This window comes from Hippocampus bargibanti, linkage group LG05 (assembly GCF_051943395.1).
Source record: "Hippocampus bargibanti isolate YZ-2025 linkage group LG05, ASM5194339v1, whole genome shotgun sequence".
Classification (NCBI taxonomy): Eukaryota; Metazoa; Chordata; class Actinopteri; order Syngnathiformes; family Syngnathidae; genus Hippocampus; species Hippocampus bargibanti.
In genome coordinates, this window is record NC_142738.1 from 14,158,600 (window position 1) to 14,174,814 (window position 16,215).

The 16,215-nt window shown below is 42.6% G+C and overlaps 2 protein-coding genes across 9 annotated transcripts in view; one reads left to right on the forward strand and one right to left on the reverse strand.

Annotated features, from left to right (window-relative positions):
* The first annotated feature begins 777 nt into the window (after positions 1-777).
* LOC148898026 (snaclec alboaggregin-A subunit beta'-like) lies at positions 778-2,380 on the forward strand. The gene is made up of 7 exons (XM_088996239.1): positions 778-845; positions 1,008-1,070; positions 1,173-1,200; positions 1,363-1,448; positions 1,522-1,653; positions 1,917-2,028; positions 2,098-2,380. Exons 2-7 carry the CDS (start codon positions 1,008-1,010, stop codon positions 2,175-2,177), a joined length of 501 nt encoding a protein of 166 aa, XP_088852365.1. The 5' UTR covers positions 778-845; the 3' UTR covers positions 2,178-2,380.
* A 5,638-nt stretch (positions 2,381-8,018) lies between these two features.
* frmd4a (FERM domain containing 4A) overlaps positions 8,019-16,215 on the reverse strand; it is a 196,836-nt gene continuing 188,639 nt past the window's right edge. For 6 of the 8 annotated variants that reach the window (XM_088996803.1, XM_088996804.1, XM_088996801.1 and 3 more), the window contains exons 17-23: positions 14,551-14,782; positions 14,074-14,368; positions 12,487-12,645; positions 11,919-12,254; positions 11,098-11,660; positions 10,360-10,462; positions 8,019-9,021 (exon numbers count right to left, since the gene is read on the reverse strand). In XM_088996803.1, the coding sequence (XP_088852929.1) occupies positions 8,919-9,021; positions 10,360-10,462; positions 11,098-11,660; positions 11,919-12,254; positions 12,487-12,645; positions 14,074-14,368; positions 14,551-14,782 (1,791 nt within the window). In that variant the 3' untranslated portion in view covers positions 8,019-8,918. Of the gene's footprint in view, positions 9,022-9,932; positions 10,005-10,359; positions 10,463-11,097; positions 11,661-11,918; positions 12,255-12,486; positions 12,646-14,073; positions 14,369-14,550; positions 14,783-16,215 lie in introns of all 8 variants that reach the window. The other 2 variants (XM_088996805.1, XM_088996799.1) reach the window with 1 other exon arrangement.

Consider the following 16,215-nt stretch of genomic DNA (forward strand, 5'->3'; position numbering starts at 1 on the left):
GTCGAATGCCCAAGAGTACACATGAGTAGGTCTGATGCATATACATTATTGTCTTAGAGTGTCTTCGGTTTTTTCCCATACAACTGTCTGAGACGATGCTCAGAAAACCAAATGTCTAATTTCATTTATGATCATTCTCACTAACCAGTCTGAATACATAGTTGCAGTATCTGTAATGACTGAACCATGGGAAACGTGTTATTACGATTACTGGTAAGCACATAGAGTTCTCAAAAGGACCATTATTTAGGGGTGTAGTGATGACAGCTCCTCATGGGCATGATGCCAAATCACATTCAAAAAACATGCATGGCAGGCTTATTGAACATTCCAAATTGTTCATATGTGTGAGGGTCAGCACAGGTGGTTGTTCGTTTCTGTGTGCCGTGCGATTGGCTGGCAATCGGTTCAGGGTGTCACTGCTCGAAGCCACCTGGGATAGGCTCCAGCAACCCCCGTGACCCTAATGAGGGTCAAGTGGTTCAGAAGATGAATGAATACAAGTGTTTTGGGTTAAGATATTTATTGCATGACCTCTGAAGCATAACAAAGACAAATGTCAAAAATCAAATATTTCTCAGGTAGCACGCAAGCTTAGGTTGAAAGTGACTCCCTGTTCTCTGAACCGTTCATTGCAAAAACAGAGCAGTACTGAAGCAGTGTTTTGTTGAATAATTAGGTTACATAGCATACTTGTCTCGCTTCATTTCTTTCTCTTTTCAAGCCCACGACTGATGTGTCAGTTGACATTGACAGCCTATACATTCAACATTCCAAGACTGTCACCCGAGCGGCTATAAAGTTGATTGTGTACTTTCTCAGCCTCAAACATCTTGACTGCAAAGGTAACTTCACACAATTGTTGTCCCTGATTTTGAATCTTGATTCGATCTAACTTTGTCAACCTTAACTCGCGGGGTTTTTTTTCCGCCTAAAGTGGTGAGATGTGAACATAGCCCTGATATTTATTGTGCCGATTATGGAATATTTTTGCTTTCATTGCACAGATGACGATCGCTCCTCGCTCGTTGGTTCTTCTTTGCGTGATCGCTGCACTGCTGACTGAAGTTGTGAGTTGTAATCCCACACTCAATGATGTTAAATATCATGTCTTGCTGTTGCTATTTTGTTCCAGGGCCTGCTTTTTAACAGTGTGCTCCTCTCTTTTACAGTGGCCTTTAGTTGTGACTCATAAACCAGGTCGGTAGCTCCAGTGTAACTCAATGATAGTTTTTCAAATGAACAAATTTGGAGATTTGTCTTCGCGGACTTCAGATTTGATTGACATGTCATCATTTTCTTCTTCCCTTCCGATCACCCCCCATCAAAAAAAAAAAAAAAAAAAAACGAATTGTGTTGTAGTCAACAACTGTCCTCCAAAATGGACTCAGTTGAACTGTAACTGTTATATCTACCAGGATGATGGGAGGAGCTTTGCAGATGCTGAGGTAAGGAAGAAAATTGTTGTGATGCAAACACATCAACTGGCCAAATCAACTTTTTCCTCTTCTTTTCCATCAGAGCGTCTGCAACATCCTCGGCGGGAATTTGGTCTCCATCCACAGTGCCTTGGAAAATGCGTTTATCCTCGAACTGATTCGAGCCGGTGGTAATGATGATGAAGCCTGGATCGGATTAAGTGATTCCATTCAGGTGAAACATTGACCAGAACAAATGTTTTGATTAAATCCTGCCACTTGTGGTACTTTTGTTTGGTCACCATCTTAAAGTAAGCAGGTGTAGAGTCAAAGCATTGAGAATAATAAAAAAATAATAAAATACAATTCCAATCACCTCACCTTGCACTTCTGCCTGGTGCTAATCAGCAGGATTGTTGTGACCACCAAACAGCAGATCCAAATCGAGGCTCTCATTGTCTTTACTTTTGATTCATTCCAACGTGATGTATCTTCCAGGATAATAATTTCATATGGACTGATGGTACGCCGAATGATTTCGAAAGATTTAATTCAACAGCCGGGCAGCCTGACAACACGATGGGTGAATGCATCGTGATCAATGAAGATGGTAAATCCAATCGCCAATGAATTCTCTCGGAACATCATGCTCTCATACTTACACGTAGATTTCTTTTAGATGGATTTTGGATCACAGAAGATTGCCCAGAATATGAACCGTACATTTGCATCAGAGAAGTGTACCAACACAAATATTAATCTTTTCTCCTCTTCCCATTTTCACTTGGGTCACAATGTGAGTTTACGGATCATGATGAACCAATGAGAAAAAAAAAAAAAAATCAACATTTGGTGGCATTTTGGGATTTTCGTCCTCCACAACGCCCCGGTATGATTGACAACCCTTCTGTAATTTTAGTGGAAGTCTGAAATAAATGAAGGAATCTATCAGCATGCTTCAATACATATCTTTTTTGTGTTCCATGGTGGCTTTAGACCAAACAATGAAACATCAACGTCCTGAAGATGGTACGACAATGAATGGTCATTAAGAACCACAATAGAAAGCAATGACCTTTGCATTTTTTATGAAGAGTGATTGTCAAGAATGTGTCACGATCAAGGAGTCAACAGAAAAACTGACGCCACGAGTGAATCTTAGCTTGTCAAGTCAATGATGAAGGTGAATCGGACAAGTTCAGGCACCTTATATTTAAACAGGGTATCCATATGCTCAAGATGACCAGAGAATGTGGTACAGTCGATATTAGAAAGTACAGTGCATGTGACCGTTGCAAGAAAATGGGACTGAGTTCATGGAGTGAAAGGCAAAGTAACACTTGAGCCATGCAGTGATTCAGTATTTCTAACAGCAATGTTGAGTTGTATATCTTCAAATAAATAATTTTAGCTTCTAAAGCCATTTTTTTAATTTTGGTTTTGGATCTTAAGACGAGACTAAGTGACTGTCCTTTTGCATCCAAAATGAAGAATACTGTTCGCCGCATGGTACGGTATTTTCCTCAAACTCCGAGATAGATTGGGTTTCATATCAAAATCCAGCCTCGTTCAGGTCCTAAATTGCCTTGGGTATGACCAAACATCCTCTTAGACAACAGTCTTTACAGTCCAGTTGCGATTGATTCAATACTCTGAGAATTAAACAACCTGGACGAACTAGTGTATTTGCTGGGCATAATTGTGTATTTGTCACCTGGAGACCTAAGAAAATAACCTTCAGTTCCAAAAATGAGAACTTTACTTCCAGAGGAAGACCAAAAAAATATATTTGACGGCTCAAAAACTGTCTCACGAATGCAAACAAGCACCCATAAAAGCAGAGCGCACTTGAGGCAGAGGAGGTCTGAATGACAACATGGAAGTCAGCCTGAGTGCCACACTTATTGGCCAAACAGGTGACATCACTTCAATTCCTAAATGAAAAGAGACATTATAGTTTGTCCTGCCTAAACCTATACATTGCTGCAGAGGAAATGTTTTGTGGTGCAACAAGTACATATTTTAAATATGTACATGACATTTAAAACATACGCTACCCATTCGGGCTAGGAGTGGAATGTGCTAGTGCATTGCTGAGGAGTGACAGATATCCATTCCATTCATCCACGAACCCCAACCCCTCAGGCCTCAACCAATTATGTATGTGGCAATATAACTGGTTGAACTTGACAATTGGATTAAGTGCTTTGTTTTGGAATACAAAACAATGAACTACCCTCAGACCTCCCAGGCTTCTTCAATTTTCTCTTTGTACTTAATTATCAACCTCTGAAAATGACAAATGACAATTTTAAACACCGTATATATAAGGCACATAAAACCGAAGCTACAATAAGGTCTGCAATTGATTTATGCATGCAATATATGGAGCTACATTAAAAGGAATATTATACAATACAGTGTTGTTTATATGGAGCCTTCACAACCCCAGCTGCTGTAACAAAGCGCTTTACAGAACGTTTAAAATGACATCCAAGAAATCAGAATATTGATCCTCATATAAAGTGCATTGTCATCAAATGGTGAGTATAGTTTTTGTTTTTTGAATGTTGCTGTGCCGATGACCATTTTGTGTTTGGGAGCCTTTTAACAGAGCAAGTTGTTTGTTCTGTATCCACAAAAGGACATAAGTCTTCTTGTGCCGGTCCCAAGACCAGATAAATACAAAGGGTTGTGTCAGGAAGGGCATCCGACGTAAAAGCTTGGCCAAAACAAACATGCGTATCAAACCTCTAAAGATGGAGGACACTGATTTGCTGTGGCGACCCCTTGAAGGGAAAAGCCGAAAGGAAAAGAAGTTCTTATACTTCTAATTCACCTGATCCGTTTTTCCAAATCAATTCATCCATCCATCCGCATATCCGGGGTCAGGTCGCAGGGGCAGCAGCTTTAACTCATTCAGTGCCAGACATGCAAAAATGTGTCCACTCCAGTGCCAGGGTTTTTGTCATTGTCACTTGAATTCTAGGACCCACAGATTATTGAGTTTTAGGACTACAATGTAGTCACTACACAAACATTCAATGCAGTGTAAGAAACCTTAGAGTCTCTTCTTTCATCAGAAAAAAAGAGTTAATTCCTAAATTATATGAGTCTGGAGTTATATGAGTTTACAACGAGGGTGGCTGTCCAATATACAATGCAATACATATGCATTGGTTTATATCTGGTTTTAACAACAGCTAAAGTTAGGAGAAAGCGCTAACACAGAAAAAAGGAAAATGCAGTCCCCTTGTGGAAAGGAAAACATTTCCAGAGGTCATGGCCTTTATCGGCACCCAAACAAGAAAAAAATTAAACCTGAAAACATACGGGAATGGTGCTCCACATCATATTTTCAATTCCCGAATAAATTTGTGAATGGCAGTGAATGGGTTAATAGGAAAGCCCAGATTTCCCTCACCCCAGCCACTTCTTCCAGCTCTTCCTGCCGTTTCCAGGTTAGCTGGGTGACATCGACTCTCCAGTGAGTCCTGGGTCGCCCCCGGGGTCTTCTAAATAAATGTTCACCATAAACTTTGCCTCTCATGATACTTAAAATTGTGTGCAAAATGACTACATTAACATGTCAAACCATATAAAACAAAATGAAACATGAATTAGAAAAAACTAAGCGGAGCCTTGCAAACATTCAGCAATAATTTATTTGTGTTCATCTCCTGAACCAACGACAGCGTCTGAAAAAATTCCTCACCACCATTTCCGATGACACACTTTTTGAAAAAAGTTACTATACAAATTTTTATTACAAAATAATAAATTAACTGTGGAATTCAGTTATCGTCATTATTTTTGTCCGCCCCCATCAACCCCACCCCGCCTCCAGTACAGTAAATTCCACATGTGTTTTCCTACAGTACATTAAATGTAATAACATTACATTTAACAGTTAACAGTTACATGCTCTATTTGTCTGCTGTGTGTTAAAATCAACTTCGATTGGATGGACTGACTGGTAATGGACTGGGGTAATGGTATCATGTTAACTCGTGTAGCACCTGGATGGACAAGGAAAAACAAAAAAAAACAAGGCTGAGAAGAACTATGTTGAAAAGAGTCGGTGTTCAAAATCTGAAGAAACCAATGTCAAGCCTCTTTAAAAGCATTAAAAACGAGGAGTTGTAATTCTCTTGGCCTAGACTAACACAAGGTTACAGGGGGGAGGAAGAGGAAGCTGCACTGAACCACACCGGGCTTTTGACATTTGCACAAAAGGTCATTACCACTATATTTGGGGTGGATGTGGGTTGCTTCTTGGGTGGGAGTGGGGGTTGTTTTGTTTTCAGTGCTATGAATAGCATAACTTTCACATATTTGAAATTTGGGAACCTATTGGTCGGATGTGGATGTTTGCTGTGGGTCTGAAAGTGAGGAAAATGAGCACCAACTGAAATTTGACTACAAAAGTGGAAATGGTAAGTCTGCTGTTGTGCAAAAATGTAACACGACGCTGGTGGTCATGCAAGGTGTGCTTTTCTAACCCGATCATTTTGCATGATTCCACGTATGGGATACATCCTTCAATTACACATGGCAATCTGACCAAATTTGAGCATTTTGAGCAGCTCACTCAAAGCCAAGTTATCAGATGTCTCAGAGCAATTTTCCTGTGGTGTCAGATGTGTTGAAACAGGTGATAGATACCAACAATGAGACCATATGTGTGTATTTTTCCTCCTTTCTGATCAAAGTCAATCAACGGCTGACTTTGATCAGATGTCTCTAAATGATTTTACTGAGCGATAATCTTGTGGTACAGGCTGTATAAAGAAAAGAGGGAGATCATACCCACAATTGGGCTAAATTGAATATTTTTCTTTCTTCTCATGAAAGTCAGTCAAGGTTCAATGATTAGTTGTCTCATCACAATTATTATATCTGATTTTCCCACGGTATGAGGTGTTTTGAGCAGGGTACACACATTCCTCACCATATCACCAGATTTATTTGTGTATTTAGTTATTTATTTCAGCCAAGGTTAGCCCCAAAACGGCATGACTATCTTATTGTGTGCATGTGGTTGGTAGTATTTTTCCTCACGCAGTCAACTCATAAAATCTGAAATGTTAAAACTGTGTGCGCTCGTTCTTTTACACATTAAAAATGGGCTAAGATCTTGGAAATAAATGTGCAAATGTGTATGGCCTGCTTATTGACTTTTGTCCAGTTGACATGTCTATGAGTCGATGTGACATTGTGCTTTCTGAAGTTTAGCGAGCCTCACTGGCTGTCATTTTTTTCAGGACTCCAGCGTCCACTTTGAGGGGAAAAAATATATTAAAAAAGTGCACCCATAAATACAAGTGCTCTGACCTTCACTATGTGTGTAAAGGCCCTAGATGGACACAAGTGCTGGGAAACACCTCTGATAGGTTTCAGGGCATTCTTAGTGTCAGAAGAAGTAGTAAGTCAGTTAGCTCTAGTTAACGTTGACAAACTTGCTGTCGTTTACCTCTGGCTTGCCGCAAAATGTAATCAATTTGTGACGGATATGTGACTATTCCAACAGGATAAAAATTGTCATTTTGAATCTTTGTGAGAATTGTTGTGTCAGGAAAGAGAAACGAATTCTGTGATGTGAATAAAATTGGAAATTAAAGTTTTTTTTTTTCAGAAAGGGTAAAATATTACATTTTTGTTTAACCACTTCAACTAAAAAATAAATGTTTATTTAATTTAAGAAACTTATTCTCTGGTCATCTAAAATACATTCTTACTGTGATTTTGTAAGGAATTTTTCAATAAAAATGTCTGCAGACTTTTTTTTAACTTGATGAAAATCAAATGGCATGTTTTTCATAACATTGAGACTGGATGTCCATTTGTGTACTAGAAATAAATATAGTTATATTAATTGTTTGTGCAATCATTTTTTTAGTCTCAATATTTCTACATTGAAGTGATGCACTGTATTTTTAAGAGAAAAAGGTGATGCCATTGCTTTTTTTCAGAAAATAACAATCTCATAAAGTTAAGTGTTCCTTTTTTAAGAAAAACAGCCTGATTTTGTATTTCAAAATGATGCACCAATACATTGAAGTCATTTTTACAGGTACCTCTTATTAGATGTGCTTTTGTTTTTTTTAAATATAAATATAGAGACAAAAAAACATTGTTAGTTATATTTAAAGAGATTGTTATAATCTCATGATAATGATACTGTATTCTACAAGAAATCAGCCTTAAAACTGGAGTAAAACTATTAATATTAATGAGTCAGGGAAAAAAGTCATCGTTCCAGATGAATCAAGCTATTGTCAGGAGCTCGTCTCGCAGCATCAATGACGAGTACAGCTACTCTACTACTTCCTCTCTTAATGACCGGGTGTCCCAATACTTTTATCATGTGAGAAACATCAAGCTCTCTCTTGCTCTACAAAGATCCCACACTGAAAAGTATGCATGCGGGATTGTGTGACAAAGCTCGAAAGGGGTGGAATGTTTGCCGTCAAATGTTTTTAGGGGAATTCACTTCCAATTGGCAACTTGAATGGACAGTAGCACACAACGCTTAATTCCAAACATTTTTGTTTTGCTGCAGGAGCACTGCCAAATTACTGTAGGTGACTCTCCGTGTCCATATGGCATCGCATTATCGCTTATCGTACTGTCTTGCACCATTTCTTTTTTTTTTTATATTTGGCTTGAGAGGCAAACATTTATTTATGACTCCAATTTTTCGGACTGTTGTACAATACAACAAAAAAGAAAAAAAATACCAAATTAAGTTCGGTTGTTTTGGTCATAATTATGCAAAATACAATTTATCTTCAATCTTGTAATTTTTAGGTCTGTTAATTCCCACGGGAAAATAGAATTATTCCCGCAATTTTGCAACACCATTTAGGAAGTGACGGACAGGAAATGATGAAAGTGAGGTCGCTTCAATGAGCCCCGAATGTACGTCAAAAGCCCCAAATTTGCAAATCCTCTGCAAACGACACAGTTGGCGGTCTCTCTTCCAAGAACAAATCCAACAATGTTTGTTATTGCTGTAGTCCACATCATGTTCCATGCACGGTGACCTGCGATCGTTCAGTCCATTGAGCCTGTCGGATAAAACCAGTATGAAGGAATTTTTGTCAGAAATCTTTGCAAGTTAATTATTTCTTCTTAAGAAAATTTGTCTTGACCATGTTTGATAATAAATATGAAAGGGAAAAATAAATGATGAACGGAAATCCTGAAACCCAACACACTTATATGGGTTTTTCGGACTGGTGGCTCAAAACCAGCAGGAATCCTCTTTGAGGGGACTTTGAAATACACAGGACTGTGCCCTCTCTCTCTCTCTCTCTCTCTCTCTCTCTCTCTCTCTCTCTCTCTCTCTCTCTCTCTCTCTCTCTCTCTCTCTCTCTTTGACTCCGCTGGGCCCTGTAGCTCACATCTCGAGTGGCGGGGTGGGGGGTTTTGCAGGGATTGCCATGTTCTAAGTGGAGATGCAGAGGAAGGGGGCTGGGGTAGGGGTCCAGGAGAGTCTCAGACCAGGGTTCCAGGTTTGGCCTTGTCGCGTCTGTACCACTGCACATCCGCCAGTTCAGAACAGGAGGGGCTGCCCAGGAAGCAGCTGTCGCTGAAAGACCTGCCAAAATGAGGGGACCGAGATCAAAAAAACGTGCAACCCCTCCATCCAAAGTCCAACCCTACTCTCGCTATGTGTACATCCCAAGTCTCCAGTTCGGCCAAGTCAGCGTGTATTTGCCATTTTCTTCGGTTGTTTTGTTGACACTTGCTGTGTGCAAATTCAAGACAAATGAAAAAGCAATGCATGTGACAGCAGGATGTGACGGGCAAACGTGACACGTTGACATTGTAGTGGGTGTTGGGTCCGATTTTTAACTTGCCACTAGAGCCACGGTGACAGGGATGAATATAATTTTAACCTTGTTGTGAATCTCCTCAATCTCAAAATTAAGTTACAAATTAATTAAAGTGAAGCAGTTCTGCTGTCATTGACACCTCGTAGCTCAGGTTTTGTCACATCGTGCACTTAGTGTGCGTTTTGTTCCTCTGTCACACCTCTCATGACAAACTTGTGTGGAATGTGTATAGGACCCATTTCTTGCGTTCCAGCCCTTTGCGTTACAGCTTGTAAAAAAGGCTCAGCGCCATGCATTCTGCAAGGGACGGATATGGGAGGCACTCCTGCGTGGTGTTACATATATTCAATGGGCACAGTAGCCCCATTTGCCCAACAGAACCTTAATCAATAATATCCAAAAGTAGTGTGTCAGGAGACTTCTGGCAAATGGGGCTGGTATGGCTACAAGGCACAAAACCTCAAATAAAACTTTTAAAGGCTATTTCGAACAAATATACACTGGTCCCCTTTACAGCAAAAGCCTCTTTGTTAGTGAGCCACAATAAAGCGTCAAGATTTGCGAGCAGACATTAGTGTACGCTGAAGCCAGAAAGAGAGCAGTGCGACCATCACCACTACCACAAAGAATGCAAAGCTCATGGTGGAGATCTCTCCTGGACTAAGGACAGTACCTCTAGACACCAGAGCCGGGCCGAAGAGGAGACTGACAGATGTCGTCAGTGGGAGAGCAATCTGCTGTGTCTCTAAAGCAGGAGACAACGCACGCACACACACACACACACACACACACACACACACACACACACACACACACACACACACACACACACACACACACACACACACACACACACACACACACACACACACACACACACACACACACACACACACACACACACACATAAACACACACGCACACACACACACACACATGCACAGACGAAAGGGAAGGTGTGTTAGTAAAGAATAGAGAGAGATTCTCGTTGAGGAGGAAAGTTAGGCTGCAAGATGGACAAACGGTGAAGCTAAATAGGAGAGAGGCAAGGTAAAAGAGGGGTTGCATGAAACCGGCCAAGGGTGCGCCGGGTGTCTTACCCGCTTTGCCAGTTGAGGATGTGCTGTGGACTGCATGGGGGTGTGGGCGTGGCCGCCTGCTCGCTGGAAGGCGTCATACTCCTTTGGCTGTTTGGGGACGCCACTAAGGTGGTGTAGGTGATGGTCTTTGGTTAGGAATGCTGATCATATTGGCACACATTCAACACACTCAGCTGTTCTTAGTCGATAGTCTGTCGTCTGTGTAGGCTCTCAATCTTACAGGAGTGGTCCGTCAATGAAAAGGTTTCTTCAGCGGTCATCTGTACTTCTTTAAATGTGTCGTACATTTCGCTCCTCATCCAAAGAGCTTCGTCAGAAAACGAAAGTTGTGCTGGTAACTCTGGCCTGATATATATCCCTAATGGACAGTTGGCGGTGCCAGACCTCTGCTCTGATATCAGAGCAGAGTTACCAGCCCAAGTTTAGTTTGCTGACTAAGTTCTTCGGATGATGAGCGAAACGTCCGACACCTTCGAAGAAGTACAGATGACGGCTGAAGAAACCTTTTCATCCGTAGTCTGTTTTATGTCCATCTGAATTTGGGCGAGGCGGGGTAAGAGCTAATTGTGCGTCATGGACAGAAAACCGTTTATCCACATTCACAACAAAGAACCATGAATTAACCTAAGAATGTGGGATGAAGTCAGACTACTCAAAGAAAACACATACAACCGGCATTCTATTATTATTTCTGTCGTTATTAAATGACCATCTGATGATTGTAAGCATGATGAGTACCTGGTGAACACTTAACGAGCGTTCCCACCCGGGTGCCCCTTCCATGTCCCAGCATGCCTGTTTCAAATGAGGCAGATACTGAGTGGGAGTGACTCCTCTCCTTCAGACTGCCGGATGACCTCTGGTACCAGCAGCGCAGCTCTTCCGACACGGCTGCTCTCCCCGCTCCTCCTCCGCTCCCCTCCCGCCCCAACGACGGAGTCCGTACAATCTGCGAGCGGGACGGTGTTAGTCGGCCGCCGCACTCGCTGCCCTCCTCTCCTCCCCAGGCCTCCTTGTACAATCCCCCGGCCGTGTAGGAGCTGGAGGTCTTGAATTGGGCCTTCACACTGTAGTGGCCCTCCTGGTCACTCTCGAGGCTGCGCACCACCACCGGGTTGGGGCTACCCTCCACGTACAGTGGGTACTCTTTGATGCGGTACTGCGAAGACGGCTGGCTCTGGCTGTGGAGGTAGACACCTTGTTGTCCGCCGCCGATGCCGCCTGAACCCCCAACTGAGCCATTCTTAGCTGCCAGGTTTGGCATGGAGCCCGAGTTGGATGAGCCTAGGTGACCGGCGGACCTTGAAAGGAACAAAGGAACAAGATCAGAGATGGCTACTTCTTCAGTCATGGGTTTGAAATCAAACAACTGAGACATATTAAAAGGAAGACCCATCTCTCTGAAAGCTATTGAGGGCAAGCCAGATCAGCTTTTATTTGATATTCGATTTCTCCACTGAATTGTCGTACTTGCGAGACCAAAGAATGTACCTGAACATGCACCTGAAAACTGAAAATCAAGATACAAAATAAATGTAACGCCTCATACTCCCGCCTACCTGTGCCTCTGTCGCTGCCTAGCTTTGGACGGCGAGTCTTCCCCGAGGGTTGAGTAGTTAGGGTTCCCACCGGACGTCAAGGACCCGCCGGCTGGGTAGAAGTGCTCAGAGCTGCTCTGGCTGGTACAGGACGAGCAGTCATCCAGTGGATCGGAGCCGTTGGTCCGCGTGGGGCCCAGGAAAAAGTCTGGGCTTCCCAGCGTGCCCAAAGCGTGGGAGTGCGAGTGTGGGTCTGGTTCTGATGTCAGGAGCTTGCCTTGGGACTCCAAGCTGGAGCTGCGGTTCCTAAAGTGCTGAGCGAGACTGTGCAGACGTGTGGGACTGATGTCCACTGACCTGTGGGACACGCAAACAACACTTGGGAGTTAACATTTGGGTCACACACATTCACACATGCCAATGGCAATTTAACACAACCACCATGTGAACCCCTAAATGCCGCAGGAATCAAAACGGTGCAGATTTATGTGATGTCACAATCATACGAGAGCTTTTACTCGGCCCGTAGCTTTACAGCATTTGCATAAACGGAAAGAATGAAATTGAGATTAGGTTGTGAAGAATGGACCTGGTGGAATGTAAGTAGTGTGGCATCCGTGTCCTCAGGTCCGGTGTGGACGGCATGCTGGACTGAGAGTTCCATTGAGGGAGACTCCTGATGGGGCTGCTTTGCACAGAGTTGTTATCAGCTGCTTCTGTGCTGCCAGAGCTTGGGAATCTTCTGTGACTGAAGAGAAAAAGAATGCTTGGGATCAGCGATGTCAAACACATTTTTTTTTCCCGGGCCACATTGTAGTTATGGTTTCCTCTCGAGGGCCATTATGCATTTGGGGAAGCCATCAGAAGTTTTCATATCCTCCACATATTACATACAGAAGGCACAATAAATTCATGAATAACTAGTTTTCCAATCTGAAGTAAAAAATAATTATGGTGATTGTGGTTTACATACGACAATTTGAGATTTTGTTTCAGACTTGAGCAAGCATCATGGCACTTAACATGCTTGATTTGCTTTTGCGGGCCCAAAAAATTGATGTGGCGGGCCAGATTTGGCCCCCCGGCCCTTGACACCCGTACTTTATATGAATTGGATTGGAAATTATTATTGGAAACTATGAGTCCTCAGGTGTCCTTTGCCGTGACATTTTTCTCCCGTGGCTTTGAAGACCTCTGGAAATGTTTTTCCCTCCCATGAGGGGGCAGAATTTTCCTTTTGTACAGCTTTTCAATGCAGGTTCGGAGTGTGGCTGCCGCTCACCCGCAGAAAAAATATCCTGTGACTGTAAAGTGTCCTTGAGTGTTTTGAAAGGCGCTTATAAATGAATTGTATTATTATTATTTTTATCATTATTATTATCATTAATAATAATAATAATAATCTTGTTGTAGGCACTGAACCCCACCAGTTTCATGTGCTCATTCACCAAACCATTCTTTCAATGACTGTGCCCACTAACTACAGACTAGACCAGACATGGGCAAACTACGGCCTGCGGGCCACATACGGCCCGTCAGGCTTTTTAATCCGGCCCGCCGAACTTGTCCAAATTATAGTAAAAACTGACTCATGACAAAAAGCTAGCGGACACCAGGGCAGACAACTCTGAAAAGTTGCTGGCCCTATATTCCAGGTATTCGCGAAATAGTATGTAAATGCCATATCTTGCATATTCCTTGAGGCAAATGTATGAACTGCTAAGGGCTATTTTCCACGTTTGAAATACATTTAATAAATTGGGTTGTAGTGTGCTTACTGTGCTGAGTTTCGCACACACTACATTTAATGCTTTAGTATATCCGGCCCAAACACTGCCTCCAAATGCTCCTGGCCTGGCCGGCCCCTCTGTCAAATTTCAGAACCCATTATGGCCGGCCAGTCAAAAAGAAAACACAACCCCTGGACTACACTGAAGGCGGAGGATCCACCGAATCCCTGAGACTGACTCACCCAACCCCTAGGGTTCGATCGAACCCAGTTTAAGAACCACTGCCCAACAGTCAAGTAAGCTCCAAAGAAACATTTTTTTCTGATAAAAACAGAGAGTTAAAGGTTTCTTATGCTGCATTGAAAGTCTATGTAGTCCTAAAACTCAATATTCCACACCCCGGCAATGGAGCGGACACATATTTGCACATCGTCTGGCACTCCTACCTTGAGTGAGAGGAGCGCTTCTTGACTTTTTCGTACGGCTCGTCAAGCGACGACTCGCTCCACATTTTAGGCTTGATGGGCGATTTGTCGTAGTCGGCGTGACCGAAGTGCAGGTGTCGCAGCCCGTCCAGGGACTGCGGCGGTGGGGGACGACTGTGTGACGGTGGACGTGGGGGGAGGCCCTTGTGGGGTGACGACATTGGTGAGAAGTTGGGGGTGCCAGTCACCTGGGGGTCGTCATCGTCCAGCACCAGAGCGTCAGACAGCGAACTATCTTCAGAGCCCATGTTGGCCTCTACAGGAATGAGAAACACCAGGAGGTGCTTGCTTAATGACCAGGTTTGTCCGTAAACACGAATGCAGTAAGGCTTTTGACAACTCTTATCATTGAATGACAAGGGGGATGGTGTCGTTTATAGAAGATACCCCTATGGAAGACAATATCGTCATAAGATGACAACTATAGACTGCTGGTACCTTCAATTATAAGCGAGGCCCTCTGCGTGGGCTTCTTTCCAGAGCGAATTCGATATTCATTGATGGAGTTCTCGATCTCCTGCAGTTTCTTGAGCGCGTTGAGATAAGACGTTTTCCTCTGCTTTTTCAACTTCTTACTGTTCACATGCGGGTCGCTGGCTAGGCGCCGGGCGGCCTCGGTAATCTGTGACTGAATGGCAAACTCCCGCTCCAACCTCTCCAGCTCCTCTTCCTGTGAGGAGCACAAGCAAGGATATAATGGCAACAATGCGGGACGAATAAAGGTATTCTGATTCTGATTCTGATTCTGAACGTGGGCAACATCAGCGAGCTATGTTAAATTACCTACTCATAATCCCAAAACAACAAGAGGCTGAGTTTACAGAGGCTGTAAAGTCTCTTTGAATACGAGGGTTGACAGAGAACGGTGTTGAAATAATTTATAATGGTCGCAGCGGATTTTCTCGCTGTTGAATACTCTTCTTAAGAAACGCTTGGCATTCCAATAATAACAACCTGGTGTCCATAACAAAGACTGTCTCCTTCTCCACATTTCTGATGGGATTTGTAAAGCAGGTATCACCAAGTCAAACAATTCAATTGAAGTTACATTTAGAATGCGGTAGAGGGCTAGGCAACAATATACTGTATAACATTATCGATGAGAAGGTTTCTTCAGCCGTCATCTGTTCAAATTTGTACAGATGACGGCTGAAGAAACCTTCTCATCGATGGACCACTCCTGTACAACTGAGAGCTTACACAGATGTATAACATTATATATGGGTGGTGTGGCTCAAAACTTGAGTGGTCTTCTCCACACTGAGTTGTGGGTTCGATCCTAAAAGTATCCTTGAGCCTTAGTCCACATCCTTATCAACCATTTTCTAATCCGCATATAGTCAACAAGGGTTGTGAGGGTGCTGGTGCGTATTCCAGACATTTTTGGGCAGTTATCCCTGAACCAGCGAATTGCAGGGGACACCTAGACAAACAACCATTGTGCTGACAACCACACTTAGGCACAATCTGGAGTGCCCAACGAGACCAAAGTACCTGGAGAAAACCCATGCAGACATGGGAAGAACATACAAACTCCCCACAGGAAGGTCAAAATTGAATCCTACACCTCTTCACCATAAAGCCGACATGCTAACGAGTAGATCATTATGTTGCCTACCATTTCCATATTGGACTGTAAATATGGTGATGATTTTGTAAAAAAATATTTTTTTTCCAGTTCTATTTTACATTGACCGTGTTTTTTTAAATCAGACAATTGGTTGATTAAATTTTGGTTGAATTTTTGGAACCAGACTTCTGGATTTTATATTCTACCGGTAATTTGAGAATGACCTGTGCATATTCTGTATCGTATATATCGATAGCGATTGCCTGTATGTTGCTGTCATTGGAATATATTCACTGGAGTCGACATGGTCGCGCTTTCAGTCAGTCTTGAGTGATCTCTGACACACTGCTTGAGTCTGTCTGTGTGATTGAAATAATGGCCAATGTTGAACAGGAACCTTTGTGACTTAAAAAAAGTGTCTGAAAACTTTTCAAAGCCAACAAATTGCGGAATTCAAAAAAAATACAAGAACCCACACATATTCTGTATACTGGTAGGCATGTAACCACAAGCTCTTCCCGTGATGGGATCTA

Bases quoted from the DNA above. Each gene is read 5' to 3' on its own strand.
- LOC148898026 (XM_088996239.1), top strand. From the start codon at position 1,008: ATGACGATCGCTCCTCGCTCGTTGGTTCTTCTTTGCGTGATCGCTGCA. The intron at 1,071-1,172 runs GTGAGTTGTAAT...TCTCTTTTACAG, and splicing joins CTGCACTGCTGACTGAAGTT to TGGCCTTTAGTTGTGACTCA. The intron at 1,654-1,916 runs GTGAAACATTGA...TGTATCTTCCAG, and splicing joins GATTAAGTGATTCCATTCAG to GATAATAATTTCATATGGAC.